This window comes from Cucurbita pepo, chromosome LG04, assembly GCF_002806865.2.
Source record: "Cucurbita pepo subsp. pepo cultivar mu-cu-16 chromosome LG04, ASM280686v2, whole genome shotgun sequence".
NCBI classification, from domain to species: domain Eukaryota; kingdom Viridiplantae; phylum Streptophyta; class Magnoliopsida; order Cucurbitales; family Cucurbitaceae; genus Cucurbita; species Cucurbita pepo.
In genome coordinates, this window is record NC_036641.1 from 5347859 (window position 1) to 5367453 (window position 19595).

Sequence of the window (19595 nt, forward strand, 5' to 3'; positions counted from 1 at the left end):
GCTGAATTAATAAAAATATTTCATTAACAAAAAAAAATAATAATAATAAATAAATAATAAATAAAAAATCAATAAATACTTTAAAAAAATACTCTTATATGAAAAATAAATAAATAAATAAATAATCATCCAATTTTAAAACTAAGCCTTTACTCTTTTATTTATATATATATATATATATATATATAAACTTTAAAAATCTTATCTTCAATATAGGGAAAATTGTCTGTTGACACCTCTCGTATTGACATAGCTAAGTTATACGACTCTCCACAATGGTATGATATTATCCACTTTGAGCATAAACGCTCATGGCTTTGCTAATGGAGATAGTATTCTTAATTTAGTGGAAGATCATGGGTTTATAAGTGAGGAATACTATGTTCATTGATATTTGGCAATTTGGTGAAACCCAAAGTAAGGCCATGAGAGCTTATATTCAGCGACGATATCATAGCCCAAAATAAAGTGAGAGCTTATATTCAGGAGATAATATCATAGCCCAAAATAAAGTTATGAGAGCTTATATTCAGGGGATAATATCATAGCCCAAAGTAAAGTTATGAGAGCTTATATTCAAGGACAATGTCATAGCCCAAAGTAAAGCCATGAGAGCTTATACTCGACAATATCATACCATCCTGGTGGACAATATCATAGCCCAAAGTAAAGCCACAAGAGCTTATACTCAAAGTGGACAATATCATATCATCGTGTTTATCTAACCGTACTAACTATAACGGTAGAGATGTTTTTTTAAAAATTCAATGGTACTTTTAAAACTCTTAAAAAAAAATTTTATTGTAGAATTTTAATTGTAATTTCAACTTTTTACCAAAAAAAAAAACATCATGAAGTCGATGATACGGATAACAGTGACGTTTTAGTCCCAAATTTATTTTTAATATCATTGCGGTATTATCAAGAAATACCAAATCTATCGTGACAAAATTTAATATACGACTGAGGTCTATTAGAGAGGAATATTAATTTATTAGTGATAAACTTTAGTCGTATATTTAAATTTATCTGTGATATATTGACATTTCTTTAAGAACGGATCAAACGAACAAAAATGTTAACTTACAATCAACAATAAAATACGACTAATAATCGTTGATCGATGCCAACAATCAACGATAAAATACGACTAATAATCGTTGATCGACACCAACAATCAACGATAATCGACTAATAATTGTTGATCGACACTAAAAGTCTAAGAGTGATCGCTGATATACTCGGAAAATTAATGTATCAAATTACTACCATACGATTGTTAGATCGTAGTAGGATTCAATATAGGTATAAAAATGTATAATAATTCCATAATAATTTGGTATTAAATTGGAGATAAATTGTGACCCTCGATCAGTTTTCTCCCTGCGTGTTCGGTCATAGTTCTTTGCGATCGTGTCCCAATCTCTCTCACGTTGCCAACGTTGAGCGGGGCCCTCCTCTTACGAATCTGACAATCTATTTCACTTTCTGTGGTACCTGCTCTCATCCATCGCCCATCGCTCGTCGTTTTTGCTCTTCTATCGCTCTAGGTACGTTGTTCTTGATCCAATTCTCTCGATCTTTCACTGGTTTTTACTCAAAGCAGCCAACGGTTTTGTTTTCTATCCAGGCTTACTTGGATTTGTAAGGGCTTGGATCGCACCGATTGGATCTTCTCCGATTAGATTCAAGGATCGGCAAGATGAATGACGCTGATGTTTCCAAGCAGATCCAGCAGATGGTGAGGTTCATCCGCCAGGAAGCTGAGGAAAAGGCCAACGAGATCTCTGTCTCTGCTGAAGAAGTATGTTTGGTGCTTTGTTTTTACCATTTTCTTTGATTTCTATTCGTTTCCGCTTCTGGATGGCCGGATTTACTAAAGAATTTCTAGGTTTCGTATGTGCTATGTATGTGTTTGTCTGTCTACATAGACTATTGAACAGAATGGATGGATTTTTGTTTTTTTTTTCCTCTTGTAGGAATTCAATATTGAAAAGCTGCAGCTGGTTGAGGCAGAGAAGAAGAAAATCAGGCAAGAGTATGAGAAGAAGGAGAAGCAAGTTGAAATTCGGAAGAAGATGTAATTACTTCGACTTTTTCCTCATAATCTGCTTATTACAGTTCCATTATTCATGTTTCTCAGTGGCTTGGTTTGTTATGGTGCACAATTTTCAATTGCTGGAAAGATCTTTATCCTTATTTATTTCAATCTTCCTTTGTTATAATTTAAAGAGGATGTAGTTGCTGAATTACATCTTCGTGTAATTGATGCTTTGTTTCAGCGAGTACTCCATGCAGCTCAATGCTTCTCGGATCAAAGTTCTGCAAGCACAGGATGATGTAGTGAACTCCATGAAAGAGGCAGCGTCAAAAGAACTTCTTAATGTCAGCGGAAATGAACATGTCTACAAAAATCTGTTGAAGGAACTCATTGTTCAGGTTAGTAAATTCCAAACCTCATCCACATTAAAGAATTACTAACTTATAATTCATAAAGTTTGCTGCGTGTGTGATTATTTGCTGGTTATTGTTCTTTAGAGTTCAATGTGAGAGCTACTCAATGTTGTTTATTTACGAGATTATAAGTTCACCAAAGAGAATTCCACACAAAAGATTTGTGCTTGATCATAAGGAACTTTAAATATCCAGAATAAATCCCTGGTTTGCATTACTCTGGTTGGATAAAATTCTCTATTTGTAAGGCATCAAATTGAATTACAAATCACCCGATAGACGATGATTGAGTTTTCTTTTCTCAATCTTTTTGTTGATGGCTGCTGCTTAGAATGCATTGTGGAGGTTGATCTTCCTGTTAAGATTTTGGGTTTGTATGGTTGCTATGGGATAAATATGCTTACAGATATACTAGTTGTGTTATCCACTGCCTCAAGTCTGTTTTTTATATAGAGCTTGCTTCGACTGAAAGAGCCAGCTGTTTTGTTGCGATGCCGCAAAAGTGACCTCCATTTGGTGGAGTCTGTGCTGAGTTCAGCAGCATATGAATATGCAAATAAAGCGGAAGTTCATGAGCCAGAGATCATCGTTGACCATGTCCATCTTCCACCCGGTCCAAGCCATCACCATCATCACGGTCCCTTTTGGTAATCCTTCCTTTTCATTTTTGTAGGATTTAATTTGTTACAACGTTCCTGCTTCTGAAAACTTTGTCAGTCGTTGGTGTCTTTCTCCGTAAACGGTTATAATTTATTCCAGCATTGGAAAAATTGTGTGTTAGAGATTGCAAATTAACTTTTGCATACTTTGCGTGCCAGGCATCGTATTTTTCAAGGGTGGTAGCTAGTTACTCCTGCCCTGGGGGAGGGCACATACTTTTTTTAGAAGACAGATAACTAATTACTCCTGCATTTTGTTACAATATGCAGATTGTACCCTTCTATTTAGACAATAGTTTTAAACAGCCCATGTTTTTTATTTCCAAGTCTGTGAATTAAACCATTCTGATAAAGTTTACCGTTACTTCGATAGAGATTGTTGTTTCCTATCCAAAAAAAAACTTTGATAGAGATGGTACGCATGACGTTTTCTACTTGCCCATGTTTACTGATTCTATTAAAAACTAGCTGTCTTAATTTATAGATAGATTCAGGTTGTACATTTTGCAAACTACGGGAGTGCTTAATATAACTCAAAATACAAGAATGCAATGTAGGAAATTGAACAGGAATATAATCGACAATGTTCCCTTTGAAATTGTTTGAAGCCTTGTATTGTAAGATTTTTGCCTTTTGGTTCTGTACTCACCAATTTGCTTAGAAAAGTCAAGAAAATATCTGTAAACACTTCTAATATCAAGTTTTGATCGTTCAGTTCTGGAGGTGTAGTAATGGCATCTCGAGATGGGAAGATTGTCTGTGAGAACACCCTTGATGCTAGGTTGGATGTCGTGTTCCGTAAAAAGCTTCCTGAGGTAGTTTCTCTTCTCAACTATACCCTACTATCTATTATTTGATGCTAATTACATTACCAAATGCTTGTGGGTATCTGAAAAACTCAAGGCCATGTATCATTTTTAGAGAGGAAAAAAGATTTAAATTTATAATATATATATATGTATGTATGTATGCATGCATGTATGTATGTATTTATTTTGCTTGATGACAAGGAGTAAACCCAATGTTAACAGGTCATGCACTGTTTGTGATTCTTTACTGACTACTCAAATTTTTCCCTGGATGCATAGTGTTAACTTATGGTTAATTAAGCCTAGCTTGAGAATAAAGAGTTCGCACTGTAACCTTTTACTAACCTAATATATCTACGACACGATTCCTTTACTTCATATTAGCTTTCAAAGGAAAATTCGTTATTCGGGGATGTTAATATTAATTTTTTTAATAAAATTGTACAAATACTGTATTTTGGGCTGTTTGCATTCTATCTTTCTTTTATCACCAGTTCACCAAGTGTAAGTTCCTATATCAGGCCAACAATTCTTGTCAATGATTATTTCGTTTCTCCATTTTGTCATAACGTTCACGTTTAAGAGTACTTACAGCTGCATTTCTTATTGGCAGATCCGAAAAAGCCTTTTCAGTCAAGTTGCTGCATGATGTGGACTGCTTTCGACTCTTTCATGGTGCTTCCTGTGAAATAATTTATGAGTCCAAATTTGGTCTTTTAATGCGAATTATATGTGTCCCAAATGTTGCTTATCAATAAGTATTGCATTCTTTGATTTTCTTTATCTGATAGTTACTATTGTTCTTGGTGTTTGATTCACAGCTCTACGGGGAGTTTGGTGCCCCCTATCGACTCCATAGTATTTCTGGTATCAGTATTATTCCAGCTTCATATTTCCTTTAGTTTTTAAGTCTTTTCTTATGTGCACATCATTCAGACTACTGTCCTTATAATGTAATATGACATTTCTCTTCTAAAGGCTGTTGTTTCAAGTTATGTCTTGATCCTCGTAGGTATAGTTAAGAATAATAGTTTATCCTAATTTGATTTCCCCCATCTTGTCATGCATTTTCTTGAACGATAGTTTTTATAACTAATGAGTCGGAAAATATCCTTACCTTTAGTTTCGGATGGATTAGGTTATACCAGCTTGTTTGAAACGAAAATTATTCTTGGTTGATCTTAAAAAATATTTTTGGCAAAAGAACCAGTTTTTCCTCGATTATTTTCTTCATGGGAGGCCTGTAATTTTAGAAGTTGTTCATCCTTGATAGATAGGGACAGGACTTGATCTGTAATGACCTTGAATCTCATACATATGCATTATTATCCTTCTTGATATCTTACCTATTGTTTATAGTTTATTTTTCATGGTTGTAATTCAACCAGTCCCATAATTTATGAATTTCATTCCTGTCCAAATATAGAATATATGGTTATATAAGTTGAAAGAATCTTACTATCAAGTCTTTTGAAAATTCGAGATATCAACAAGGAGGACGCTTCATGAGGGAATTTCATTGAAGCCTAACGCCAAGGTTATAAGAATTTGTGGTATTTTCCATAAAAGCATCTTATCTTGAGCTCTGATGCTTTGCCTGACCACTTTTGTAGGCTGATCTTCATGTGTAGATGCCCTAAAAAGGTCGANTTTTTTTTTTTTTTTTTTTTTTTTTTTTTCTTCTATACCATTCATGTGACACCCGAGTAAAGGAGTGATACATGAATGAGTTGAGATCACATCCAAATAAGAGAGATCTTGAGGATAGAATGGATAGGATGATTAGGGAGCTTAAAAAAATTGGAAATCACTGCCTATACTAATAAGGTGAACTTTCCTTTTTGGTGGCTCAATCATAAGGATTCCAAAGTTAAGCGTGTTTTGTTTGAAGTAATTCTAGTTGGGTAACCTCTTGGAATTTTTTTTAAGATACATGTGAGTGAGAATAAACCATGTTGAAAGGACTTGGGTTGGTTTGTAGTATTCACTCTTAGAAGCGAGAAGTAAGTAAAGTGACCATGTTGCAGAGGATGTAGGAATGTTGGGGTACATGGGTGCCAAATCTGAATTTTGAATCTTGATATGAATCTTGGGTATGAGGCGTTACAAATGATATTAGAGCGGTACCTCTCCTAATAAGATGTGGGGGACGAATTAAGGTGGAAGTTGGTGAGCATGTAACACCCAAGTAAAAGAGGGGTACATGAATGAATCGAGACCACTTTCGAATGAGAGGGATCCTGAAAATACGATAGTTAAGAAAGATTAACAGAATTGAAAGTCACTATCTATACTAACAAGGTGCACATTCCTTTTTGGTTCGATAGCTCAATCATAGGAACTTCAAAGTTAAGTTCACTTTGCTTGGAACAATTCTATGTTTAGGTGACCTCGTGAGAATTTTCCTAGAATGCATGGGAGTGAGAACAAAACATGCTGAAAGGACTCGTGTTGGTCTATGAGAATAACCTTCACTCTTAGAAGCAATAAGTAAGTAACGTGACTATGTCACATGGAAATGTGGAATGTCGAGACACATAGGTGCCGAAGGAGAATTTTGAATCTTGATCTGAATCCTGGATACGAGTCTTACAATTCGTGTCAAGATGAACATAACAGTTTCTAAGAGAAAAACCTTTGCATCGGCGGTTGCAACAAAGAGAAAGATTATTATTATCTATACGTATATTCATTCCCTTTTGCTATGTAAACTTTCTTCCATATCTTTCACGACTAAACTAATAAAAAATATTCTTGAACAGTACACGTTCGATTTCCAGGTGGTTTCTCATAGTAACATCAAAGATTCTCTCATTATCGAAATGTTATGTTGGTGATACTTTTAGAGAAAAAGTTCAAGATTCTGTAGCCTTAATACTTTATAGAAAGAAACGATGTGGGTGTTATGGGTACAAAGTAATTGAAGAATGTTCCAAGAGAGATTGGAATCGAAGTGCCAAAAGCNATAACCTTATCCATAACACTTAGCTTGACTTGTTCGAAATTAGATGAGTTTTTAATAAAGTGGCAAGTGTGCAATATTCCTTTTCTTTAAACCAACATATAAAAACAAAAAATTTATTCCTCGGGTTAGTATTTGGTTAAGTTAAGCAGTTGAATTTTGTCGAACATCGAAGTCTTAATTTTATGAAATTATAGATGAAAATACATATTTAAAAGGTTTAATACTTATATTATTAATATAATGTTCACATTCGTGTCACTTTTTATTGCTACTTTGTTTATGCTGTAGTAATGTTTTTATAATATAGTGGAAATGTCGTTTTACTATTTAGGGTTTAGGGAAAATATTAGCTATTAAAACATTATCAAGGTGTTGGACGATGCCTAAACTTAGTCTGTCAATAGATTGGTAAATCCTCAAATATCGAACAAAGAACTCCAAAAGAAAAAGAAGCCAAGCTTCCTCGAAGGTAGTAAAAAATGACTAAGACTCCAAAGGAGTTGAGCCTCGATTAAGGGGCGGCGCACTTTGTTCGAGGGGAGGTGTTAGATGATGAAAGTCCCACATCGACTAATTTAGGGAATGATCATGGGTTTATAAGTGAGGAATAGCCTTTTGGAGAACCAAAGCAAAGCTATGAGAGCTTATGCTCAAAGTAGACAATATCATACCACTGTGTTGGTCGGAGTTAAGCCTAATAATAACATAATTGTATTTATATATTTTAATAATAATTTTATAAACAAAATTTATACCTTAGTTATTTTTTAAAATTTAGTTTTCATTGAACTTTAAGGTTAGACAACATAAATGCCAAAATTTGAATAAGTGTTCAAACGATTCGGTAATAAAAAGAAAGGTCGGAGTCTTAATAAATAAAAAAGTTATAGTTATAGTTATTTTATTTTATTTTGCTTGTCATACATTTATTTATACATATATTTACTATAAATTTATTTTATTTTATAATTAATTTGTTATTATTTATTCTCTAACTCTTTAAAAATAAATAATTTCGACTGACTAATATAATATTTTATAATCGTCAAAATAGCCCATTTTGAATTTTATTAGCCCATATAATATGGGCCATAATTGAGGCCCATATAGTAGGACAAGTACAAGCCCAGCCCAGACAGTTGAAGAAACCCGCCCCCCGCGTTTTCTTCCATTGGAGCAAAGAAAGTTTTCGCGCCTTTGTTTGTACTCCAACTTCTCAGAAGAATCTCGATCTTGTTCCATTCATCATCAATCTCTTTTTGAATCGAGTTTTTCACTTCGAAATACTCTGAAGATGGCAATAGCGAACAAGAAGATTTTACCATTAATCATTCACTCGACTTGAACGAGTCGAAGCCTCAACAACTGGGCAATGCTCTCTGTAGCAGGAAGACATCTTCAGATTGGAAGCACTTTCTCGCCGGTTTTTGCAATATTGACGTCTGGATTGCAATCTGAAGAGCATGTAACTCTATTCATCTTTGATTTTCTTCCTCAGAAGATTACCCATTAATTAGTAAAGTTCGGTTTGATTGTAGGAGATAAATATGCGTGTGTGTGTATGTGGTTTTTCAAATTTTTTGGCTAAATGGTAATTGAATTTATATGAAGCCATTAAGAACGAGTTTAGTTCAAAAATCTTGTTCTAAGAAGGTCTCAAAGCTTCAACACCATCCTTCGATGGTGATCATTTTATTGATGCCCATATTGTCAAGACTGGTTTCAATGAAAATATATGCCGCTCTAACTTCCAGGTCAGTGACTTTCTACGGAGAGGAGATCTTTTCTACGCACATCAGGTATTTGATAAAATGCCTTGCAAAAACATGATCTCCTTGATCGTGATGATTTCTGGTTACCTTAAGTTTGGCAACTTATTTTAAGCTAGAGAGTTGTTTGATGGCATGGTGGAACGTAGGGCAGTGTCATGGACAATTCTGATTTGTGGGTGTTTGCAATCTAACCAATCTAAAGAAGCATGTAGGCTTTATGCTGATATGAGAAGGGGAGGGAACGAACCAGATTATGAGATTAGTGACTTTGTTATCAGGTTGTGGTGAATTGGAAACTAAGAATTTTATTATTCAAATCCATGCCCGTGTCATTAAACTCGGACATGAGTACAACCGCTGTTGAGGATTGTTAGGAGTGAGTCCCACATTGAATAATTAAGTGGATGATCATGAGTTTATAACTAAGGAATACGGCTCCAGTCTCCATTGATACGAGACCTTTTGGGGGAAGCCCAAAGCAAATCCATGAGAGTTTATGCTTAAAGTGGACAATATCATACCATTATGGAGAGTTGTGATTCCTAACATCCTCATGGTTTGCAACTCGTTGGTTGATGCTTATTGCAAAACCTGTTGCTTTTATTTAGCTTGCCAGCTCTCCAAGCAAATGATAATTTAACACACCTATCGCGGGTTGGTATTCTTACTTTTCTGATGGATGGTTGACGTTGTTGTTAACATAAATCAGAATTGATCAATCCGTAGGGCTCCATCCACTGAGTGCCAATACCGAAGGCGTAGTGGCATTTCCTTCGGTTACTGCATTATCCTCACGCAGGGCGTGTAAACCCTCAGAAAGGCGTATTATCTGACTTAAGACAGTCATCAGTCTCGCTACATAATTGCTTCTCAAGCACTTGATAACAAACAGATGGAGCCTCGTATAATCGGAATATCTATACTGATAGTCCGGTGACACAAAGGTTCCTCTATTGCTATAAAGTGTTCTTCATTTGGACAATAATCAAACAGCAAGGGCTAGTGAGGAATAAGCTGATTTCGTCAAGCTAGAACCGTACACAAACCCCGACCTTATTACGTCCACAAACACACCATATAAACCAGCTGGATCCTCGTACAATCCGGATATAACACATCCGGGTTGAAAAAGGATTCAGTTTAGTTTTAAGGTAATGACAGATTATTCAAATGAGGGGTTGATGGAAGAAGCAATCAAATTCTGTCTCGTGTAGTGCTTTAATCTCAGCTTATGCTCAAAATATCATTTCAGCAGATGATTCAGTCACTGTGGTTTTGTTGAAGAAGCTCTTTGGCACTTCAATTCCATGACTCAAATTTATGAAGTCACTCTAAAGAGGGAACACTATGCATCGATGGTTGATGTATTGTGTCAAAATAGAGGATTTGATGAAGCTGAGAAGTTGAAGGCCCAAATGCCATTTGAGTCTGATGAGATTATGTGGTTTAACTCATGCAGAAGTCATAAGAATCATAAGTTGACTAAGTAAGCAGCGAATCAGCTTTTTAATATGTAGTTTCGAGATGCTGGTCATTATATCAACCTGTCTAATATTTATGCTGTAGCTGGTCAGTGGGACAATGTTTCAAAGGTCAAGAAGATGATGAGGGACCGAGGGATTAGTAAGGTCCCAGCCTATAGTTGGGTTGAAATCAAACATCAGACTCATGTATTCTCAGCGACTGATAAATCACATCCCCGGATGAAGAAGATTTTGAGGAAGATTGATGCATTGACGATGCAGATGGATAAGAAAGGATATAAACCAGACATAACTTGGGCCCTTCATGACATGGATAAGGATATCAACATTTAGTTTCTTTAATACCGCAGCAGATGCTTATCAATTGCATTTGCTCTACTCGACACACCAGACGGGTCACCAATAGTTTTAATGAAAAATTTGTGAGCGCGAGACTGTCATGCTGCAAATTGCAATCAAGGTGATCTCACAGATTGTTATAAGGGAAATTACTGTTAGAGATTCGAGTAGGATTGATCATTTTAAAGATGGTTATTGTTGACCATAAAGTCTCTAGATGAACAGTCTAGATTGTCGTCAAAACAATCAATTTGTGCAATCATTCTACAGACAAACTTAGAGCTGCTTATCTACGGTAAGTGTTGTTTCCTCATGCTGTGTTATTGAAAAATTCCATTTAATTGGTTGGTTGAAAAAAGTTTGTAAGATGGTACTCTTAACAATTTATCCATCAACTGATTCTTCATGTAAGCTTAAGGTATTGTTTCATTTGATTAGCAATTCTACCGTGCAGAGCAAAATTGGCTGTGTGTGACTCTTTCCTCAAAAGCTTATTCTCCTGCATGTTGTTAAATAGAATTCAGCAAGGTTCACAAGGCATTGTGCATGATATAATTTCTAAATCTAATATTTTTCTTCTTATTATCCATATGATTGTTTTTGGTTGTCACGAACTTGGAAATGATTATCAAAGCTACAATGACCTTCATGCAATGTTTTTATAGACAGGTGAACAGTTTTAGATTTGTTCTACATCTTTGATCTTTAATATGAATATACTAACACAAGGCACATGTGAAATGGAAATGCATCAAGTAAAACCTGATTCTTGTTCCATGAAATAAAAGGGGAATTTCCTTTCTCCATCCATGTCTTCTCTTGTAAGTTGGTTTGCTGTTAAGTATTAACGATCTCTTGGGATTCCATTATCCTTATATTTGTAGTATATAGTGCTTTGAAAAGTTTTATTTGTGCCGTTGAAACATATAAGACATGACAAACTGTTCTTCGCACATTGTGCCTTGAATCAATTTGTTTGATGCATAAAAATTAGCTATGGAAAATAGCTTCTATTCTTCGTAGCATTCCTGAGCGTTTGATTGAAACAACTCAATATGTTTGCAATTTGAGGTATCTCTCTGTTTTATTCTTTTGCTCCACAATTGCGAGGTCATTGATAATAGTGTTCGCAATTCACTTGGTGTAATTGCGTGATGATGCTGCATTTGACAATAGTAGCAACCCTTTCCTTTTACTACATTGCTGTTTCTCTTTTTTATTACTTCTACGTCATGGCTTCTGAACTACTTGTTTTTCTATTGTGAAAGGCCGACATGTACTGTTTTAAGAGCAGAGGGTAGAAAGAGTGCCAAATGAATTACGAAAGGGGAAGAAAGTTTGAATCCTGAAAGGAGACACTTTCGCTTTCGCAATTGGTGCATTCTATCTTCCCACTTGTTACATTTCACTATTTCAGCCTTTAAAGCCCTGTTGATGTGGCTAACATAATTGAGAAGATTGTGGGGGGAATTTCCTTTTGAAGGTCCTTCTATGGAAGGCTGGACACTTCATGTTCTCTTGGTGGGTCTTGGAATTGGTAACGAAATAGTTTCATTGGAAGCTACACCTCAACATAAAATCATTAGAAGTAATGGAGGCTATCGACTGTCATCCCCTCAGGTGGTTCGTGGCCTAATTCAGTATGGAAACTCTAAAAAGCCTGTGGATTAATATAAACTATATACAAAGAGCTGGAGGTGAGGCTGATATTTAAAAGAGGTGACTGTTCCAGGATGAGGTTTCTCTTGAGGATTGTTGGGAGGGAGTCTCAAATTGGCTAATTTAGGAAATGATCATGGGTTTATAAGAAATACATCTCCATTAGTATGAGGCCTTTTGGAGAAGCCCAAAGCAAAGCCACAGAGCTTAAACTTAAAGTGGACAATATCATACCATTGTGGAGATCCGCGATTCCTATCAGTTTTCAGAGTTCTTTGGTGGAGAGGACTCCTTTATAGTGTTTTCCCATCTATCTATGCATTTACTAGAAGTAAAAATCAAAATAATGCGGAGCTAAAGGGAATTCTTTTGGAATTTTGAGTTCAGGAGTTATTTTTGGATTTGAAAGATGAAGTGTAACAACACAAGCCCACTGTTAGCAGATATTGTCCTTTCTAGGCTTCTTCTCAAAGTTTTTAAAACGTCTCTATTTAGGGAGAGACATAAAAAATGTTTTGTTTTCCTCCCCAACCGATGTGAGATCTCACATCAAGATTGGAAAGTCTGCTTGCAAAATATGCGTATGATTTTAAGCCTATTGCTCAGTCATATATGAGATTACCGTGTTATTTATTTTAAAGTTATCTTTTGTGCATTTAGTTTTCCTTGGTTCGCTTCAGGGACTCTATTGATGCTTCAAACTAGAACAAAGTTATCCTGAAGACGTGCGGATTCGCCAAGTTTCTTGTGTCAGCTGCTCTTGCTGGTGCTCCTGCATGAGATTTCAGACGTACTCTTTATGAAAAAAAGTAACCCAAATTGAAGCAAAACTCTCTGTTTGAGAGTCGAGACAAGCTTGGGAGATTTACTGTTGATCACTTCCAAGGATTGCGTAGTGTATCAGCTGCAACATTGACAAACCAATTATTAATTGAATATTGGTTGATGGGGTTAGATCTTCTTTTCCCTATGAACCATTTACTAATTTGAATTCTCTCTTTCATCTTGTTCAAGATTATTGCCTTGAAAGTTGTGGGAAATGCCATTACTTGCTGCTTTAAATAGATATGCATTCACATGGAAAATACCAGAGCCTCGCGTACTTGCTAATGAATTCTTCTGAAATTGACATGACAGGTCCACTTCAGGAGCTTGCGCACCAGAACTTACAGGTTTTATTTCTTTACATCTTCATCTGTCTTCTTCAATGTTGTGGCGTGCAGAATTTTATCATCGTTTTAATAAGATCATCATCTCTTCAAAGATTCTAAAACCTCTGCTGCAAGAAACCAACTTTTGCTTACCCATTCAACTATTTCTCTTTAGACTTCCACTTTACTGTTCTGCTGCTTAGGGAATCTGACGTCGTTTTTGCTTGTCTTTGCCGTAAAAAACATTCAATTTCTTGAAATATTGAAGCACAACAAAATTCGAAAGGGCATAAGGAAATTTCTTTTTTATTCTTTCATTTTTTTAGTTTCTGGATATTTGTGTTTTCTCTGGTCTTCTACTAGTAGACAAAAGGAATCTCATACTCGTAGCTCACCGTGGGGATGCGTTGTGCTGCCCCAAGCTTGGTAGTTCTTCCCTCCCTCCCAATAAAAAACATTATACTTTTATTTTAAAAGAGTACTCAGCCATCTCATTAAGACAGGCGCCATTCTTTAGGAGAAAACACATCCAACCTATATCTAATAATTTAAACTACTACGGCCATTGAAGAAGACGAGGGAATCTCTCTCTTTAAACAATCAATAAAAATCTATAATAACAACAAAGTCTTGGAGATTCGAGGATTTGAGAAGACATTAAATTTAGTCATGGGGCATCGAGTTCATTTGTCAATGGATGCCATTAAGAACAGCCCCACTTGAAGGTTCCCTCTAGCCGGTTCAATTGGATTGAANGAAAAAAAAAAAAAAAAAAAAAAAAAAAAAAGAAAAAAAAAAACACTTTGCTTGCTGTAATGGATGCTAAGTTTGTTTTTGTTATTATTTTACGTTAAGAATCATGGATCTCTATAGTGATACGATATTGTCTACTTTGAGTAAAACTCTAGTGGCTTTACTTTGAGCATCTCTAAAAAACTTCGTGTATTTCTTACTTATAAACTCATGATTATTCCATAAATTAGCCAATATAAGACTTCCTCCCAACAATCCTCAATCATGAGTAAAACTCTAGTGGCTTTACTTTGAGCATTTCTAAAAAACCTGTGTATTTCTTACTTATAAATTCATGATTATTCCATAAATTAGCCAATATAAGACTCCTTCTCAACCATCCTCAATCATGTATGAACTGCAAATTGTCTCATTTTCTCTATAGTTTGGAGTTAGCTTCTAGTTTTTGATATGGAAACACCNAATCTTCAAAAGACCCAAAAAAAAAAAAAAAAAATAAAAAATAAAAAATAAAAAGTTCCCCACTTTCCTCCTCCCTTCCTTCAGCCCCATGATTACTCGGTAGGATTGGATTACAGAAGCATGGCACACAAAAAGTTGAAACTCAAATCGCATTGAAAAGGTGGAAATTAAAAAGACATCTTTCTTTCTTTTGTTTTTTCCCTCTGTGGAAGAGTAGAGTAGTGTAGTAGTAGTAGTTAAATTTGCCATTTTTTCTTCTCTTTTTGACTCAATCTCGTTGCTTAAACAGAGCCCAAAGTAACCCAAAAACGAAACAAATTCAACTTTTTTTCAGCCATTAGAGAGTGGGGAAGCTCTCACAATTCACACCCCTCTCACGTGAGCTTCATAATATGAAGAAGAAAAGCCTAAACCTAAGCCTAAGTCACTACTGCTCTCTTCCTGATCTGTACTTTCCGTACCATTTGAAGAGACTTGAGTGACTCCACTTGAACACGAAGAACAAGGCTGAGAAAATTCCCCACCATTCTCCTCCACCCTCAACAAACCCATTACACTTCCCTGCGCCACTTTCCTTCCCTCTTTCTTTTTAGGCGTTCTTCTCTTCTGAAACAAAGAATACACAGCCCAATCCTCCATTTCCAGCTGCATTTTAGGAACAAAACAAAACAAAACAAAACAAAGTATGAAATGAATCAGTTCTTTTGATGGAAAGAAGGGCAGTGTTGTAATTTGGCACGAGTACGTCCATGGTCAAACTTGTCTGTTACCTGTGTTGAGTTGGGAGTTGTTGTTGCAGAGACAGAGACAGAGCGTGGCAGTCGATATTCATGCATGACCCACCGAGTCGTTGCTGTTCTTTCAGACACTTTTGACTCATAAAAAACCAGAGATTTCCTCAGCCCAACCACCTTGTTAATCCCCTGGTTAACAATCAACTTCTCTTTCCCAGTGGACTTCCATATCCCACACCCAGTATTTCTCCTCAACAAACTCCTCTGTTTGCTAAAAAAGAATCTTTTTTCCTTAAAATCCCCTAAAACCCAACAACAAGAACATCAAGAACAACACGGAATCCAATCAATTCATAGAAATTAAGAAATTAAAACCCAGGAATGAGCTGAATTTGAATTGTTATAGTTGTGTTACCAGGAAAGGCCGATGGATCTGTGAGGAAGACATCAAAGTCAGGAATGACAGAAGCAGGGAGAGGCAAATCAAACGCCTTCCTCTTCAAGTAGTGCTCGACCAGCTCCTCATCTGTGGGGCAAAATCGATACCCAACAGGTAATCTCATCATCCCTCCATTAATGACAAAGTTTGAGGTCTTCTCCATTGCAAAAAAATTAGAGTAAGTATTGCACAACAAACCCTCTGTTCTCTGATGATGAAGATTAGATTTCAAAGAAACTCTGAAATATAAATGCAAAAGAAAGAAGAATCCATGTGGGATTGGTTTGCTCTGGTTTTTATAATAATCTGGACTGCAGGAGAGAGAATAAGAACAAGAGAGAGAATAAGAACAAGAGAGAGAAAGAGATGAAGGGTTGAGATAGAGAGAGAGGGAGTGGTGTGGTGTGAGAAAGACAAGGATCTTTCCTTGTGTTGCGTTTTATGGAACGCAAGAAATTGGAAAAATCCTAGTCCGACTAGAATTCAGAATCAGNTTTTTTTTTTTTTTTTTTTTTTTTTTTTTTTTTTTTGACTTTTTTCGAAACGGAATTCCTTTGTTGTCTATGACGGCGTTGTTGCTTTCACAACCGCGTGACCCCTAAAAGGCAAAAATGCCTCTTTCTAAATTGTTACCAACACGCTACCCTAAGCTAGGTTTTATTTTTTTATTTATTTATTTTTAATTTTATTTCTTACCCATATAATAAAAATATTTAAGAATTCTACATTTTTATCTTTAAATTTTGGAAGGTTAAATTATTAATTTTTCTTTTCAAAATTGGCAGGTTAATAAGTGAAAACAGAAAGAAGGATAAGAATGGTATAAAGTTTACGGTAATAGTACTTCATTGTCGAGATTCACAATTTGACTAATGAAGATAATATTCCTTGTTTATATACTGACTCTTCCTTTTAATTAGCCAATGTAGGACTCCAACAATCCTTGACAAGTTGTTCCTCCATATGGGTCTTCAATGGAGGGGCTTGATTAGAATCCGAGCAAGTATTGGACTATTCAACTTATTCTTCTTTTAAGTTTTGCATTCTCTATTCCTCTAGTTGACCTTGTTGAGTAGGAGGTCGAGGAGGTACAGCTTCTTGCCTTCGATGCATATCTTTTAAGAAAGTTTTTTCTTCTCTATAGACAACGTCAACTATTGTTGCTAAAATTTTGATCGACTCATACTGGACTTTTACGAGACAACGACGAATTAAGAAGAGCTTTGATTTTAGTTGAAATTTGTTGTGTTTGTCGTCTCCAATGAAAGAAGAATGTTTATAACGAAAGATGATCAAATTGGATTGAACCAGAATCATTACTAAACTTCAAATAGAGTAATGCAAAAAATATATATATATATATATCGGTAAGCAGTTGAAATTTCATGAAGTATTTTTGGATCCATAATTATAATTTAAACTACAAATATACTCTTTCGGTTTCCTAAGCATTCTTACTTTGCTCATATTTGAACTATATATTAAATGTTAATTATTGGTGTCTTATCCACTCAGCTATGCTCGAATTTAATTATTGGTGTCTTATCTACTCAGCTATGCTCGAATTGATCATGCACTGTTCGTCTATCGCTCTTCCCTACCCAAGGTTATATATGCTAAACCGTTGTTATCTCTCTCTTGCTTGCTTATATAACGTCTCTTTCGAAAATCTCTCTCTACCCTCGTTTTCTAAAACCTTCTTTTAAAACCGAGGCTAGAGGCTCGATCATACGTCGCTTGGCCGTAGGCGACGCAAGAACAAATTGGCTTAGCTCACTTGTCGTTGGAAAGTGAGTGCCGCACAATTGCTAGTTCGATGCCTTCAAAAGTGCGACAAGTGCTGATCTTCGCTATTAAACAATAAAAAATAAAAAAGACGAAAGTCAAAAGAATAATTATTTTAAAAATTTAAAGCCGAAAAATATAATTCTAAAAAAAAAAAAAGTAAAAAAAAGAACTCAATTGAGATTTTACCTTTTTCTTTTTAATAAACTCCTAAAAGTAACCATTTAACTTTGAAGCCAATCAACTAAATAAAGTTAAGTCGGTTTAAAAATGTTTAATGTGAATTCAAATATTTAACTTTATATAGTAAAATAGTAATATCTTTTGAGTGTTAAAAAAATAATAATAATAATTTTATTTAGGTGTAATTTATTTAATGAAAATGGAGAATGAGAATAATTTTCCTTTCTTTTTCATGTTTTTTTTATTATAAAAAATAAAAAATTAAGAATCTAAAATTGAACAAAATATAAGAACATTTAGTCTCATCCCATTGTTTTTCCATAGAATATATTTGTTTCTTAACCTACTCATATTAAGCAAAGGTGTCTATGATATGAAAAAATAACCTTCAAAATCGAACCAATTTCGCTATTTACAGATTCCCGTCCGCTAATTTTATTCTTATCAGGTACGACGTGTATACAAGATCGACAAGTCTCCAAAGTTATAGATTTCTTTACGGTTCATTGGATGTTGGCTATCGAGATTTGATTATCGTATATTAGATGCTGACGGATTTGATTATCGTATATTAGATGCTGACGATCGTACTTAAATCATTAGGTAAGGTATGAATTATCGTCTCAAAAATCGATAATTTGATCTCGACCCTAGGCTATCGAGATTTGATTATCGTATATTAGATGTTGACTATCGTACTCAGTTCATTAGGTGAGGTACGAATTACTGTCTCAAAGATTGATAGTTCATTCTTGACCTTACAATAGTTAAACTAAGAAGAGAAAAGAAAATAATATGTAATTTTGTTTAGAACCTAAATATTTTCAGCTAGAATAATTCGGTTGAGTTTAAAAAACGTCTCAACCGAACCTAACCCAACCTAAAAACGTCTCAACCGAACCTAACCCAGCCTACAGACACCCCTAGTTTTATCAGCTCAACATAGCATATTTCTTAACGTAGTTAACGAATACGTACTTTTCGATCGCTTAATATTGTCTAATAAACCATACTATAATATTTTTTCTCCATTTACGTCGTTACCTACTTAGAAATTAATTATTAAACAGATCCCGACAACGACAACATTTCTTCTCGGGATTCGTGGAAAAGGAATGTGAACGTAAATATTTGGGAAGCCTCGAAAAGGAAGGAAATTATAAGTAAATGGTATTAGTAATAATAATGATAAATTACTTAATGAACACTCAAATGTTGATTTGTTCATATCATTCACAAACCCTTTTTAGATTACTATCTTAAAACACATTTCTTAATCTCAAAGTTTTTTCTCTTTTAAATAAATAGTTAATTATTTATTATTTGGATTTATCAAATTATTTAGTAATTACAAAAATATTCCATTAATTTAACACTCATAATTGTTTAGTTCTATTGGTATGTATGTATGTGTGGTACGTATGTACGTATGCATGTATGTGTGTATATATATGTGTGTATGTATGTGTGGTACATACGTACGTATGTATGCATGTATGTGTGTATGTATGTGTGTGTATGTGTGGTACATACGTACGTATGTATGTACGTATGCATGCATGTGTGTGTATCTATGTGTGTATGTATGTGTGGTACATACATTCGTACGTATGCATGTATGTGTGTGTATGTATGTGTGGTACATACGCATGTATGTACGTATGCATGTATGCGTGGTACATATATATGTGTGTATGTATGCGTGTCTGTATGCATGTATGGTACGTACGTACGTATGGATGTATGTATGTATTTATGTACGAGAGTGTTCATGAGTTGGGTTAAGATATTTTTTAGATTTAAATAATTTCGAGTCCAATAAAAGTAAAATGTTAATTAATAAAATATCTATTTATTTATTTTCAAACATTTCAGTTTTTCAGGTCATCGAGTGTTTTGAACACCTGTACGTATAAGATTTGGTCTCGTTTTATATTTTATAGGTTG

The 19595-nt window shown here is 34.9% G+C and overlaps 2 protein-coding genes and 1 pseudogene across 3 annotated transcripts; 2 read left to right on the plus strand and 1 right to left on the minus strand.

Moving 5' to 3' along the window:
- The first annotated feature begins 1394 nt into the window (after nt 1-1394).
- Nucleotides 1395-4917, plus strand: LOC111792165 (V-type proton ATPase subunit E-like). Of its 2 annotated transcripts, XM_023673501.1 has the most exons (8): nt 1395-1550; nt 1631-1804; nt 1980-2080; nt 2283-2439; nt 2908-3101; nt 3829-3928; nt 4536-4597; nt 4744-4917. In XM_023673501.1, the coding sequence occupies exons 2-7, from the start codon at nt 1703-1705 to the stop codon at nt 4569-4571; spliced, it is 690 nt and encodes a 229-aa protein (XP_023529269.1). In that variant the 5' UTR covers nt 1395-1550; nt 1631-1702; the 3' UTR covers nt 4572-4597; nt 4744-4917. The 2 variants fall into 2 exon arrangements, with proteins under 2 accessions (XP_023529269.1, XP_023529268.1); XM_023673500.1 differs by having other exon boundaries at nt 4536-4917.
- A 3066-nt stretch (nt 4918-7983) lies between these two features.
- On the plus strand, nt 7984-9025 carry LOC111792168 (annotated as a pseudogene).
- A 5617-nt stretch (nt 9026-14642) lies between these two features.
- Nucleotides 14643-16055, minus strand: LOC111793486 (NAC domain-containing protein 83-like). The gene is made up of 3 exons (XM_023675390.1): nt 15657-16055; nt 15278-15543; nt 14643-15152 (listed from the first exon to the last, which is right to left on the minus strand). Exons 1-3 carry the CDS (start codon nt 15841-15843, stop codon nt 14871-14873), a joined length of 735 nt encoding a protein of 244 aa, XP_023531158.1. The 5' UTR covers nt 15844-16055; the 3' UTR covers nt 14643-14870.
- Between the last annotated feature and the right edge of the window lie 3540 nt (nt 16056-19595).